Below are 15,212 nucleotides of genomic sequence, written 5' to 3'. Positions count from 1 at the left end.
TCTATTTCAATTAATATCTATCTTTTTTAAAATAAGTTACTTACAACCATAGAATTTAAATTTTTTCTCAACACCATCAAATATAATTCAACGGTTGTATTTGGCATTATTTCTAGGATAAGGATCAGGAGATGGATGAGGAGATTTAGAAGATTGAATAGCTAAAATATTATATGCAAGTGTATTTTGAAAATATTATATGTAAGTGACGGCTATTTAGGGGTGGAAACGAGCCGAGCTCGAGCGAGCTTATGTCAGCTCAAATTCGGCTTGAAATTAATTTCGAGCCTAAATCTAGGCTCAAGCTCGGCTTGAAATAATTCGACCGCGGCTCGAGCGAGCCTAATTTCGAGTACGAGCGAGCTCGAGACTCTAAACGAGCCGATTGAAAATTCTCGACATTATATAATCAATATTTAATTTTTATAGAATATTACCTATAATTTGATGTAACATGTCCAATAGTTCAAAAACAAAATAATTGTAAGAAATGTGAGCTTAGGTGACTGCCTGACTGGGTGAGGTCAGAGAGAGAGAGAGAAGAGGGAAAAAAATTAGAATTTGAGAAATTTGAATGTTATCATGTTTTAGAGTTATGTGCAACAGTGAAAGTCTGAAAAAGAGAGTGTGTTATGTAAATTTAGAGTTTGGTCAATTGCAACGTTGTACTTGTTGGGTTTATTTTATGGCCAACAATAATGACCCAAATTAAATTAAAGCCTATATATAATTAAATACATTATTTTTAATAAATATTAATATATATATATAATATATATATATATATATATATATTATATATAATATATAGGCTACTATGCTATCGGAAGCATGGAGCCTTCCGTGCTTCTAGCTCGTTTTCGATGTTGCGACTTCGAATCGTCGATCTCGCTCCGTTAAACTTGATCTAGAGTATTTGGAGTACCTAGAAAATAAATTTTATTATTTTTCGATATCATTTGCCTAGTGATCGAATGGCGCTCAAAATCAACAAATTTCAATGGCCGTAGTGAGCCGTTTGCAAGTTTAACGGTGCAGAAATATCCAAATCATGTGAAATTTTGATAGAAATTCTTTATACTATATAAAAGATCAATATCTTTGATTTAAAATTTCAATGTCATATTATTACATTTTGTAAGATTTTTATTTTCAGCCGTTGATTTTGAGCCCCTTCATTACTAGGCAAATGATATCGTAAATCATAAAATTATTTTCTAGATACTTCAAATAATCTAGATCAAGTTAAAGGAGCCGATCGACGATTCAAAGTCGCAACATCGAAAATAAGCTGGAAGCACGGAAGGTCCATGCTTCGATAGCATAGTAGCCTCACATTATATATATATATAATATATATAATATATATATATATAATAATATATATATATATATATATATATATATATTAGGTTGAATACTATTAATAGTAAAACGCTCTTTTTGCTATCAAGTTTTTAACCCTTGGATGAAAAATTATAGGGTCAGGATGATATTAGTCAGTTAGAGTTGAGTGGTCCCCCTAGGGTTGAGTGGTCCCCACTGGGTTATAGTATTTAATCCAATGGTTAGAAATAATGAAAAGAGTTGATCCAAAGGCTAAAAAACTGGTAGCAACAATGGAATTTTGCTACTAATAGTAGCCCAGTCCAACTATATATATATATATATATGGGGCTTCTATACTTTTATGAGTATAGACACCCTTGTACTCATAAATTTTTAACCGTTGATTGATGGGATGTGTGGTTAGTATGATAGTGGTCTCCACTTAAAATGATAGCGGTCTCCTAGAGTTGAGTGGGTAATTGGTTGAATAGTATGATCTAACGGATCAAAATGACCAAGGGAATAAATCTAAGGGCCGAAAACTTATGAGTATAAGAGAGCCAATACTCATAAAAGTATAGTAGCCGGACTTATATATATATTCGAGCTTTTCGAGCCTAATTCGAACGAGCCGAGTAATACTCAAGCTCGGCTTGAAATGAATTTCGAGCCTTTTATTTTGTTCAAGCTCAGCTCATTTAATTTCGAGTCGAGCTCGAGTGAGCCGAATATCAAGCGGAACACGAGCCGAATGCAAGCCGGCTCGCTCGTTTGCCAGCCCTACGTGTCAGTGACGCGAGCGGAACGCGAGCCGCCCGTGCTGACCATGCCAACACACCAGCATACCACGTGTCAGTGACGTGATAGCCCTCAGGCCAAATAAACCTTAAACTTATAATAATAATTTACTAGTTTACAACACTAAACTCAATCTTGTTTAACTAACTATCAAAGTCGCTGTAAAGAGAATCTTAACCCAAGTAAAAAGGTTAACACCAACACGCGTTCGTCCATTGAAATATTACTTTCTCCTTCCTATGATCCTGAATGCTTCAATAGATCCTTAAAAAGTAGGGTGCTTCTCATTATTCATACAACGACATATATTCTAATCCTACTAAGAGAAAAAAATATGCCTCAAAACAAAAATGGTGCGCGAGCACAGAGTACATATATTATTATTATTATGGTTACTCAGGCATGTTTATATATAAAACCTGGAGCATAGATGAGATAACACAAACCCTCAGACCTGGGCGAAACATGACTGAAACAAAACTGGAGAAGGTCAAGCATATGCTTAGATGTCCTCCGGGCTGTTGATCTCCTGAAATAAGCAAACAAAACAGATTTACCTTAATAAAGGAGCATGAAACTTCTATGGGCATCGACAAAGGAAAAAAAGAATATTTGCCATATTCTCCTTTAATACCTTGTTCTCAAGCACGACTCCATCTGGGATCTCGAGCTTCACACCGGGTTTTGCAGCGATGACGACCTTGCCCTACAGATAAGAATAGATTGGTAAGTATTAGGCAGATAGCAGGGTTATAAAACTAAATGAGTAACTATAAATAAAGAGCATGTTCTTTGGTACAAGATAGATAGATGAAAGCTGACAAGTTGTATTACGGCCGCAGTTTTTTTTTTTTTTCTTTTTAACAGCAAAAGGTTTCTCTAGTGCCTAGCCTGCATAGATGCTTGGGTGAGGCAAGAAAAACAGACAGTGACTTTAGCCCTAAGACAAGGTGCGTTGACTCTAGCGTTTGCCTTTTGCATCGACGCAAGTGCCTCAGGAAGGACAGACGGGAAACTAGGTTGAGCCTTGCTGATCGATTATCCCAAAGTCTCCAAGCTATATGTTTCAACCAGTGAGTAAATGAGATTAAAGAGGGATTAATTTGGATACATTNTGCGTTGACTCTAGCGTTTGCCTTTTGCATCGACGCAAGTGCCTCAGGAAGGACAGACGGGAAACTAGGTTGAGCCTTGCTGATCGATTATCCCAAAGTCTCCAAGCTATATGTTTCAACCAGTGAGTAAATGAGATTAAAAAGGGATTAATTTGGATACATTAAAGAGTGTCGGCAGGTGGGATCTATGTTAGTTAATTCGCGAATTATTCACGAATTATTGAAAATCCGAATTAAACGGTTCGTTTACAAATTTTTTCCAAAGATAGAATTATTCGCGAATTTTTGGGCTCGCCGAATAATTCGCGAATTATTCCCGAATTATTAAAAAATATGAATAAAAAACATATAATTTTTATATTTAAATATAAATTATCTTATATCTTATATTTTATATTTTATACCGAATCCGTTTTTAAGCCGAATTTTTCAACGAATTTAAAAATTAGAAAACGAATTTTATACGTATTATACTCGTACCGAATTTTTGCCGAATCCGAATTAACTAACTATGGGTGGGATAACAAACATGAATTGTAGGTTCCCCTGTGGCAGAACATCAAGTACGAAGTATACTGCCTCATTTTGCTCTGGCGAAGCTAAAGAGGCGTACAAATAAAAGGAATAATATAGAAACACAGCTTTTGTGGGCCCTTGACTAACGACAATGCACATGTCAATCAGTGTAGATTTGATCTGAAGTAATAGTTTTTCCTCTATATTTGATATGACTACCAAATTCTAAGTGTATGTGTGTGTGTGTATACATATATATATGCCTGATGCAGTAACACGATTACATCTTGTTGGGATGAATTCTGATGTCTTGTCAGGCAGTAGTGACGATAAAATGTAAAAAAGTATAAAACATTGACCAATAAGAAACGGTAAAAAAAGGAAAAGGATATAAGACATTTGACCAATAAGAGATGGTAAAAACACAAGAACAGGTGAGTGCATAGTTACCTTAAGGACAACGCGAGCACCAAACCATACATCACCAGAAACCTTTAAACTATCGAGCTCAACTATGCTGGGGATGGACTTGAAGCGTTTAAGGAAGTCACCAACCTACAGCATTGGAATAAACTTCAGTGCTCTTGATCTAGTAAATAAAAAGTTTGTTAAATTTGAGTTTACCTTCTTAAACTCAGGTCCCAGTTCAATTGTGGGATTTGACGGGTTTGTCCTAGCTTTGTTACGGATAACAAAGCCATCAACCAAGGTATAAAGATCGGACTGCATAAAGACACGTCTTAGAAAGACAAAGAATGCTCACAACGAATTGCTTATCATATTCAGGAGGAGAATCTAAACCTGCACAAGAAGCAAATCTGACGTTGCCTTCACTGGGAGGAAGCGGGATCGAGGAACATTAACACCAATTGCATTGTCGAAGAACTGATTATGTGTTAAAAAGTAAGAATTTCTCACTATAGCAAAAAAAAATTTTAAAAGGAAAAAAAATGATGTCTGGTAAATACCCGAATGGCTGCTCCAGCTGCTGTTTCCAATTGAAGAACTTTCACGCCATCCACTTCCTATATATAATATTTTGTCAGCATTGTTCCCATTTTCTCATGATGATAAAGATAAGCTACAATGGATAATTACCTTGGGGTTTGGAATAATCTCCATTTTCAGAGCATCAGCTTCAACAAGCCTCTTGATGGCCTTCAAGTTCACCCATCTGTTGTGTTAACCAGAATTGTTTCGATCAGACCAAGATGATTAAATCCAAAATTCTATGAAATCTTAATTAACGTACAGGTTGTTGGTGTTGAAAATCTTGAACTTCTCAATTGATTTGAATTCATTCACCTGCATCACCAGAAAATTATTCATGTCAATATTAGTCATTATTGCTCTGATTCATAGATATGCAGATTTTAGACATGTAGAACTTTATTGAGACATTATATAAATGATAAGCAAAACATAAATTTCATATCTGAACTTACATGCGCATCAGGAACTTGTGCAATCTCCAAAAGCTGCAAAAATTTTGTACATGAAAATGTCAGAAAAGCAACAAACAGAAAGCAGTGAAGCTCTAATCAGCATATGCAGAGAAGAATTGGTCAACAGTAGGTAAACATTGTGTATACAGAAGTTGAATTGTAAACAACAATACGCCATGATGACTTTAAATAAAATAAGAGTTCGAGTATCTCATTCCTGCTGAAATGGTTTAACTCGCCAATTCTACATATATATGGCAGTATAGTTGGTCAGCAATTGCCTGAACTACATGCTTATAATCATGCAACAATGCAGACATAAACATATGGATGCTCAAGTGGTAAGCATAAACCTACTCAGTATACCATAAATTGGGGTTTGGATAATTTTTTCACCCCTTTATTCTGGTTTTCCTCATTGTCTAAATGCAAGTCGATTTTTAGTTTACATGCAGTTTACTACAATTCTGACATCATGTGATATCATTACTTCAACCAGTTGTTAACTCATTGGTCGAAGTGACAAATGACTTCACGGAAATTCATTCATTGACAGTTCTCAGTTTTGAACATTAGTAACAATTTCTTTTGCTTAAGTAACTAATTACTGAAATCACACTGTTGTAGATCAATGATTGGGAAGTTTCAGAATCAAATTGCAAAAGTTTCAGCAAGTAGTTTGTAGGTAGATAAATTACGTGGCTGCTAAATGAGAATAGCAAAATAATTCACCATCAATTAAATTTAGGACCCTTATATACGTATCCCTGCAAAATTATCTATTTATGTCAATATTCCCTTAACCCCCCAGCAGTGAAATTTTTACAGCAATAACTTTTTTATGTTGAAGGCCATTCAATTAGTGGGAAGCTGGTTTTTGTATTAAAAGCTCTTTTGTATCCGGGCATTTTAACAATTACAAGGATATATGTGTGACAAATAAAGTTTTGAAAAGCATACGTGAAAATTCAGATATTGCTGGGATGTAAAAGATAATTTTGCAGGTGCATATGTAATAACCTCATTAAAATTTACAAGACATACTGCAACAACTCAAACATCTAAGCCGGCTTCAATAATAAAAGTGGAATATAAAAGGATGAATAGCGAATCCATGTCAGCAAAATGAATAATTCATTCCCAACTACCTGAAGTCTTCCTTCATATGAGATCAGTGTACCACCTTTAACATCAGCCAAAGTTTTTGGAGTAACCTGAGCAGCACTAGAGGAATTGAATATGGGACTAACAAATTATATTACTAAATTAAACGAATCAGAACATACCTCCATACAATATTCATTCTGGTTATTAATCAAATGGTTTAAGATTTCTGTTTTGGTTGGTCAAGGATGATACACAAAATAAACAATCCAGATAACATACTAAAAGTTAAAAACCAGGCAAGCTCGGATTAATAATCATGAGTGCACAACCACAATTATTATAAGGATACTTAAGTCGACAATGGCACCCAAGTTGTCAGAGTTTGCAATGAAGACATACTCCTTACCCTGAAAGAGGTTTGTATAGAAACATTAAATATATTAATAAGTGAACATAGACGGTAGCTTATAAAAGATATTACTGGATAGAATATATGATTTGAAAGTACAGGCTACACAAGAAGCAATATTAAGTTTTACATGGTTTATTCTGCTTTCTCATTCTAACCTTAGATAGTAAGGCTTCAAGCTTCCCACTATTCATCAATGATGGGAATACATCACCATGGCCAGGAGGATACCTTCAATTTCAAAGTGAACATGTGAAGATTCAGATCTTAAAACAGGACTAGTCAATACAGCAATAGAAAACGAAAAACGGCCTTCGTCCATATATTTTAGTTTTTTTTCCCTCTTAATTTACTGATCCAAATTATCAAAACATTGATTTTTATGTCCATGGGCAAAGATTTACTAAACCTGAAATCAGATGCATTTTTAATACATCACAGAACAAAGTAAAATAAACATGTCAATCCTTGTAACACAGAATGTCAATTCTATATTCATTGAAAAAGTCCTGGCAGCATAAGGCACCAGATCAAGATAAGAATCAAATAAGGCAAATCGGTCATCTAAAATTTGAAGTTCCTATTGAAGGAAACTATTTAAAAGAGTAAAGTAATTGCTAATGGCACATATCATTGCCATGCTCTCTCTTCCTGATGGTGACTTCTCGTTGACAGAATTACTTTAGCTGCTTAATTAAACAGAGAGCCCGTCAAAGTTGCTTGGATTAACTAAAATAACAGCTAATTACCATCAAAAGACCAACATCAAAGTTGACCTCCAGGAGCATCTGAATAAGCTCTTGCAAAACAGCAGCCCACAGACATTCGTATATTACTTAGCAATGCTGGCTGTCATGAATACTCATTTCTACAGAATATTTTAATCAATACAAGTCTGGTCCCCCTATGACTTAAGACAGAGACAGTCCGATGTTCCCTTTGTTGCCCTTTCTGCAGGTACAGAATGATAATGAACCATCAGATACTAGTTTAGCACCTACCACAGAAATTTTACCTGAATGTATTATTTACTAAATGCTAAATTCTTAACAAGGTCAAACATGCAGAGCATGATATTTTACCCTGGCGGCGAAGTGGAATAATGTAGGTAAGTACTTCGTTCACAAGGCAATGTCGACCGATATCATCATACTAATTGTTGCTTGTATTACGACTTTATTTGGTTTCTGAAGACTGATTTCCTTCCAAAATCAAAAATAATTACGGGGAAGTATATAAGCTTTGCTACAAATGGGAAGATAACTTGACTTCATATATTTGGCGGTCCTAAAAACTGACCTTATTCCAATTCCTGATAACCTAATATAAACAGATAACAACTTCCTTCTTTTCCTGTGTTGAATTCCATTATCACATAAGCAAAAGGACATTATGTCATTTTTTTGTTTATTATGGCTGAACTTAGAAATCAGCCAAAAAGTCAACTCTATGATAAGTTGGAAACAAAACCCAAAATTAGGTATATAGAGTATCGCTGGGCAAGGAAACTGTGCCTATCAATTGTGGGTGGACTTTTTTTCATTATGCAGCTCTTCTTTTTGATGCACTTGTGCATCAATAATACAAAATTTAGCGTTCTTTTGGCTCAATCACCTTCCTTATATAAACAGAAATGGAGACGGGTTAGCAGGGATCATGGCCCTGAATTCCAAAATTACCAAAGATGGCACCTAATCTTACTGTAGTGGCTCATACGGCCCATCTCTCATTTGAAATGATTCAATACCATACAAAGGATATTAGTGAGCAAACGGTAAAGTACACCTAAGATTTCTCTTTGCTGGGATCCCATTTAATATCATTCTAATTCTAATCATTTTTTCATTTCCTTTTCCAGATTATCTTTGATTTAGAAAACTTAGGCCTTTATTGGTATCATTGCCATTTTTATCTTTTCAACACATTCTATATAATTTGATATATCAACAAAAGGAGTTTTCTCTTCTTGTTATGATTGGTTAGCTTGCAATGCGCCCGTGCGAAGTATGGATGACAACATCTTCAAAAAAGATCTTTCCAGTAAATAAGTAGTTGCTTCCAAGCTTTTAATTTTGTTGCCAAACAGACTGTCAGATGTAAGGATTACAAACAATTTGTCATTGTCTCCAACACTATTCCATGCATAAATTCTATTTAATAAAAAAACAGAACAAAAAATGACACAATTCAACACGAGGCCTTGTCTAACTTGATTTCTTTCTACAATTGAACTCCTCCCACATTAAATGGCTTTTTTCCATAAATAAACTGCAAATGTATCTAACTGCAATTCTAGAAGAAATTACTAAGTGAATGTAGAAGAAACTGGAGGAAAGAACAAGGGCAGACTACTACATAACAGACCAAACAATCTATATTATTAGAGTCCACATCAAGCACACTTGAGAGTTCCAATCATCAGATGAGATAGTACAAACGAATCAACGACGTTTCTAAGCTCAATACGTTGAAACACAAGAAAATGAGCGTAAACTTTATCTACTTGTCTCAACATGTTTCAGCTCTTATCCAAATAATAGAATATCAGATACTTCATGGAGTGACATCTGTTATTATTTCCTTCCTTGTTTAATTATGCACCCAAGTCTAGTCAACCGTAGTAGACCTAACTCAAATGGGCAAAAAATCATTTGATACTTGGCAGTGCTTTGTAGATAGTACTATAGTGACTATGGAGTGTACAAAACAATAGAAGTACGTATGGAAAGGGGCAAGAGAGAGACAGATTGAGGTTATCGTATCCTTACAACTCATTTCTAAGATAGGACTCGGATTACATTAATAACAACTGAAAAAATTGCATGAAAGTAATGTATGAAACTCTATACATCTTACAGGATAATCAGTATTCAACACAACTAACCAGCCATCCTTCCCGACTTTCCCTTTGCTCGGCAAGGGAATAAAGTCCTCAACAACCAAACGAGGGTACTGGCTCTGCATAAGTTAGGAATAGCCGTGTTAGTATTACCTACAGTCATTAATATAGACTATACTATTAGCGAAATGACCAAAATTTCAAATTCACGTAGAACACATAGCGCAGGTTGCATGACCTGATTGAATGTATGAATCTCGATGTTTGAATTGGTGTACTTCTCCACAATCTTCATAAATGTTTCAATTTGTGAGCAAACAGAAATAATATTTACGAGTCACTTTTTATATCCAAAAAGTAGAAGCATAGAAAGTTACCTTCAATGTGTCATCATGAGTATTGAACGAATTCATCAAAAGCAAAGGGACATTGCACCCATACTTCTTGTTGAGAGACTGTATAACATAGAGTAAGTTACCAATTAATGAAACTAAAACATGAAGATCATGATCGAAGTTAAACATACGCACGCCCACACGCACGCACGCATGGCCTCACTGAGTGAAACAATAGATGCCAGAAGTACCTCTATTTGAATAACAATTAAGTCAAGGAATGTGAATCCATTCCGAACTTCGATGACAGACCTGCAACATTAAATCATCTGTTAGGTGAATCTCAATGACAATTGTTGCAAATTGAAGAAACTTATAAACCCATGCATTGAACAGTCAATTATCGACAGTTTAGCTCATTGTGTTTAATAAGAAACAACAAATGATAAATAGGTAAATTAGGTTTTCAAAATCTTTCCCAATGAAGTTCCATCAGCAGTCTGCATTAACAGTACAATATAAAAGGAAAAGCAAAAGCAGAGTCCTATAAAATCATTACACAGGATTTCTTATACAAACAAAAGATTAATGTGGATTTTGAAAGCATATGCTATTCCTTTAATTTACACCCCTACCAAGATGGATTTATCCATTAGCCTCGTTATTAGTTAGAGTTAAAACCAAAAAAAATAGTATCCGCCTTTCTTATGAAAGGCAAAATGTAAATCTAGTAATGGTTGGAGTGAGTTGGAATAGAAGTAACCAATCAATATATTCATCACTGATAGTGTTATACAAAGGTCGTAAAATCAAGGATCCTCATTCCTAATATTCCACTGTTTATCCACAAGGAAATGTTAGATCAGCTAACCACGCAACATATTTCTCTAGAAAAGAAGAGCAATTAAGAAAATTTTTTGATTCTTACGAAAGATCCATATCATTCAATAAGATTCTTTCACTTACTTCGGTCCAGTGCATCCCATTGTCGTCCCCAGTCCTCCATTGAGCTTCAGCACGGCAAGCTTGTCAAGAAGCTTCTTAGTTGCTTCAAGATCTGCAATTTACGAAACACAAACGCAACTTCCTATTCAGCGAGATCCATTAAAGGTCACCGAACTAGGACAAGTGGCTCCGAAATTCATAATTAAATTGAAAACAAACCTTCCGGAGGAGGTGCGAGGGCCTCATAAGGCACCACGACTTCATCAGTCGGAGTCTGGATCTTGCTCCACTCGATCTGCTCCGCCTCTCCACTTCAATCACATCAAGAACACCAAAGATTTAAGGGAAAAAACTCTCAAACATCAAGAATTAAGAAGATAAAGTAATCGAATATCTACTCATGCAAGAAGCGTCGGATCAGTTCAAAAAAACTACTCAAATTGCATCAGACCTACCTCAAATAGCGAGCGACGAGACTGATGAACCCGTTTTTCTCATTTTCACTGCAAAAAGAGGGAAAAATATCGCAAGAATCGCACGAGATCAGAGATCGATAAGCTCCAAAGGCGAAATCAAGAAGCAAAAGCACGAAAATCAGCGAGGGTTTCACGGCGACATACCTGATCTGATCGAGTTGAGCAACAGCAGAGCGTAGCTTCCCGAGCTTCTCCTCGGCGGCTACAGGGTTCAAAGCGACGGTCGCCATCGGCGATCGAGAAACCCTAGAGGAGAGGGAGAAGAGGGTAGAGGGAGAGGAATCGAGAGGCTTCTCGAAAGCGCGGAGGAGATAGCTTTAAAGGTGTTGGTGGTGGAGATGGGATCTGAGGAGAGGAGACGACCGACGAGTGGTGTGTTGGGGGTATGGTATTTATAGGAAACGGAGGAGCGACGATCTCCGTTAGAGATAACGGAATGTGCCGAGGGATATGACGCTTTTCGAGGCGGACGATGAAGGCGCCGTGGAGGGGTCCACCGTTGGGGGGGACACGTGTCGCGAAATTAAGGGGGGCTCCACGGGCAAGGGTGTCGGAAGCGTGACCGTTGGTTCGACGTGCGTGGATGGACCGTGGGCCAGCCCACAGCTTCCAATGATCCCCACATCAGACGAAAAAGCTTGAAATTACAAAATTGCCCTAACCTTTTTTCTATTGGCATCTTATGTTTTTTAGTTTAATTTGTATAAAAAAATTTATTAATTTTACATTTTTTACAAAACCATATTATTTTTTAAAATTTTACAGATTTTGTCCAAAATTTTAAAATATAATAAAAATATTTTTATTCCTTTCTCTTTTTTTTTTTGTCTCATCTCGCTCATTTTCTTCGACGTCGTCATCACTCCCATCCTCTCTATCCTTTTCGTACACTGCCTTCCTCTTCTTTCTCCTCCTCTGTGGATGTCGTTGCGGATTTGGTACGGGGATACAAACACGAGGGATCTCGGAGGGATTCCCCTTGACGATGGTAAGGCAGAGGTCGAAGAGGCTGAGGTTGCGACAACGACGACGTGTGGATAGTGGAGGAGGAAGAGGGACAGAAAGGGACGTCAATATCCTCTCCTTTTTCTTTTTTTTTTTTTTCTTTGTTCTTTCCCTATTAAAAAAATAAAAATATTACAATATTTGGCTATATATCGTATTATTTAATAAGTATTAAAAACTATAAAATAATATAATATTAAAAATTGTTATAATATTTTACTGATAGTAATTGTTGCACGGTCAATTTGTATAAAAATTCATAAGTTTTGAGCTTTTACAAAATTGAGCCGTCTTTTTCAATTTTACAGATTCGAATTGAATTTTCAAAAAATTAACCAAAATACCCTTATTCCTTCATCTCTCTTCTTTTTTTTTCTCTTCGTTCTTTTTTTTTTCTTCTCTGAAGAGAGAGGCGTAGGGGGGCTCGCCTCGCCTCTGCCCACCGCGCCCTCGCCCTCACCTGCGCACCACCCACCATCCTTGCCTCTAATCCCACGAAGGCTGCGCTCGCCGCCGCCCTTTGGGACGTCTCTCCTCACCTCCGCCCTATGCGCCCTCACTAGCGCCCGCTCACGCCCCACCCTCCTCGCATCCAACCCCGCCGAGGCTGTGTCGCAATCCTCTTCTTTTTTTTTTTCTCCGAACCTCCTCCACCGTATTCGCAACACTTCGCGACCCACCTTCGCCGCAGCAAATTTTTCACCCACCAAACCCGCTTCTAGGAATTCGCAGTCCTCACCACCGCTAACGACGATGAAAAAAAAGCGCTTCTCGGCACTAAGAAGCTCGCTGACAAGGGAGGGGGCACGCCGTCCACCGCGCCCATCCGGCGCCAACGACGAGCAAGGTGGAGATGGGGGAGAGCGTGACAACACCGGAGAAAAGGGCGGGGCGACGGCGAGCGTAGCGTCCTAGAGGGCAGCGACGAGTACGGTGTCGACGGGGTCAGAGGCGAGGAAGGCAATGAGTGCACGGGAGCATTTCTAGTCAAGCATTTTTGTTTGCTTAAAATATAAAAAAAAAACTAAATTACATAAAACCCCCTCTGTCAAAACCCGATTTTTCACTTCCCCCTCTATAATTTAAAAACCTACATTTTCCCCCCTTGTAAAATAAAAAATGTTCAATTCGCCCCCTGCTGTTAGTAATCGATTCCATTTATAAAATATTATTATATTTTTGTTATGCCAAAAATGCCATCAGCTTTCTCTCCTGTGAATATGATGAGGGGTAAAATGGTCATTTTATCATCACAGTTTACACCGTATCCCCTGTGAACATTTTTTATTTTACAAGGGGTCAAAGTGTAGGTTTTAAATGACAAGGGGGGAAAGTGAAAAATCGGGTTTTGACAATGAGGTTTTCTGTAATTTAGCCAAAAAAAACTAAAAATCAAAAATTAGAGAATAAGAAAAACTAGAGAAGAAGAAAAAAGAAGATAAAATTACATTATTCAAATAAAGTTTCACTATTTTAGAAGAACGTTACACTATTATATATGTAAGTTGCACTCTTTGAGATATAAACTGCACCGTTTAAGATGAAAGTCATAATCTTTAAATAAAAATTACACTATTTGAAAGAAGAAACTGTGTAACTATTTTTCAAATAGTGCAATTTTCATTTAAAGAATATAACTTTTATCTCAAAGGGTGCTCTTTGGGAGAAGAAATAGTATAACTATCTTTCAAATAGTGCAATTTTTATTTAAAAAATATATTTTTCATCTTAAAGGATACTCTTTGGGAGGAGAAATAGTGTAACTGTTTCCTAAAGAGTGTAATTTTTATTTAAAGAGTATAATTTTCATCTTAAAGGGTGCAGTTTATATCTCAAAGAGTGTAATTTACGTCTATAATAGTGTAACGTTCTTGTAAAACAATGTAACTTTATTTTAACATTGTAGAGCTTCATCTTCTTCTTCCTTCTTCTCTAGTTCTTCTTTCTTATTTTTTAGTTTTTAATTTTAAGTTTTTTTTTTGTTTTAAGTAAACAAAAATGCTTGATCAAAAATGCTCTCGTGCACCCCCGCCCTCTTTGCCTTCAACCCTGCCTAGGTCGCACTCGCTGCTGCCCTCTAGGACGCCACGCTCACCGCCACCCCGCCCTCTTCTCCGACGTCGTCACACTCCTCTTCGTCTCCACCTCGCTCGTCGCCGGCGTCGGATGGGCGCAGTGGGTCGCGTGCCCCCTCCCTTACTAGCGAGTTTCTTAGTGCCGAGAAGCGCCTCCTTTTCGTCGTCGTCGGTGGTGGTGAGGACAGCGAGTTCCCATAAATGAGTTTGGTGGGTGAAAAATTTCTTGCGGTGGAGGTGGAGGTGGATTGCGAAGGGCCACAGAGGCAGTGGAGGAGGTTCGGAGAGAAAAAAGAAGAATCGCTATGTAGCCTCGGTGGAGACGAAGGTGAGAATTACAAGAGAGACCAATTAAATTAGAAAAAAGATATTTATACACCCAAAGACGAATATACATCCTACTCTCTATCCATCCAAGGGCTAGAAAGTGCCTGCTAGTCATTTGATGTGACTAGTAGATCGAGGGAACCCTATCCTTGGATGGAATTGGTGTAAATTCTACATCCATTTTTAGGTGTATCTGTAGCATTACTTATTACGCTATTTTATAAAATTTAGAAAATCAAATTGGCCAAATTAGATGTTTATGGCATATTTGTAGAAGAGCTAAAGTACACATGATTGCTGTACAATTTTCTCTTTTGAAAATGAGCAATTACTAGCACACCTTTGAATTTACCTCACCCTTTAAAGGGTCCTAATCTTTACAAAAATGTACAACAATCACGTGACTATAACTAAAAAAATATTTAAATTTAACATTACTATCTTCTTAATTAAATTTAATATTATATATCATTTTTAATTTTTTTATCCTT

At 36.8% G+C, this 15,212-nt stretch overlaps 1 protein-coding gene across 1 annotated transcript; it reads right to left on the bottom strand.

Annotated features, from left to right (window-relative positions):
* LOC109712923 (UTP--glucose-1-phosphate uridylyltransferase) lies at positions 2,295-11,693 on the bottom strand. The gene is made up of 21 exons (XM_020236732.1): positions 11,459-11,693; positions 11,294-11,341; positions 11,058-11,149; positions 10,860-10,950; positions 10,145-10,205; positions 9,936-10,013; positions 9,797-9,847; positions 9,604-9,677; positions 6,878-6,950; positions 6,660-6,717; positions 6,490-6,536; positions 6,352-6,417; positions 5,204-5,236; positions 5,011-5,063; positions 4,857-4,932; positions 4,727-4,783; positions 4,560-4,643; positions 4,383-4,481; positions 4,209-4,313; positions 2,762-2,833; positions 2,295-2,656 (listed from the first exon to the last, which is right to left on the bottom strand). The coding sequence occupies exons 1-21, from the start codon at positions 11,542-11,544 to the stop codon at positions 2,630-2,632; spliced, it is 1,431 nt and encodes a 476-aa protein (XP_020092321.1). The 5' UTR covers positions 11,545-11,693; the 3' UTR covers positions 2,295-2,629.

This window comes from Ananas comosus, linkage group 7 (assembly GCF_001540865.1).
Source record: "Ananas comosus cultivar F153 linkage group 7, ASM154086v1, whole genome shotgun sequence".
Taxonomy (NCBI): Eukaryota; Viridiplantae; Streptophyta; class Magnoliopsida; order Poales; family Bromeliaceae; genus Ananas; species Ananas comosus.
The sequence above is the reverse complement of the archived record's forward strand: the minus strand, read 5'-3'. Positions and strand labels throughout refer to the sequence as shown.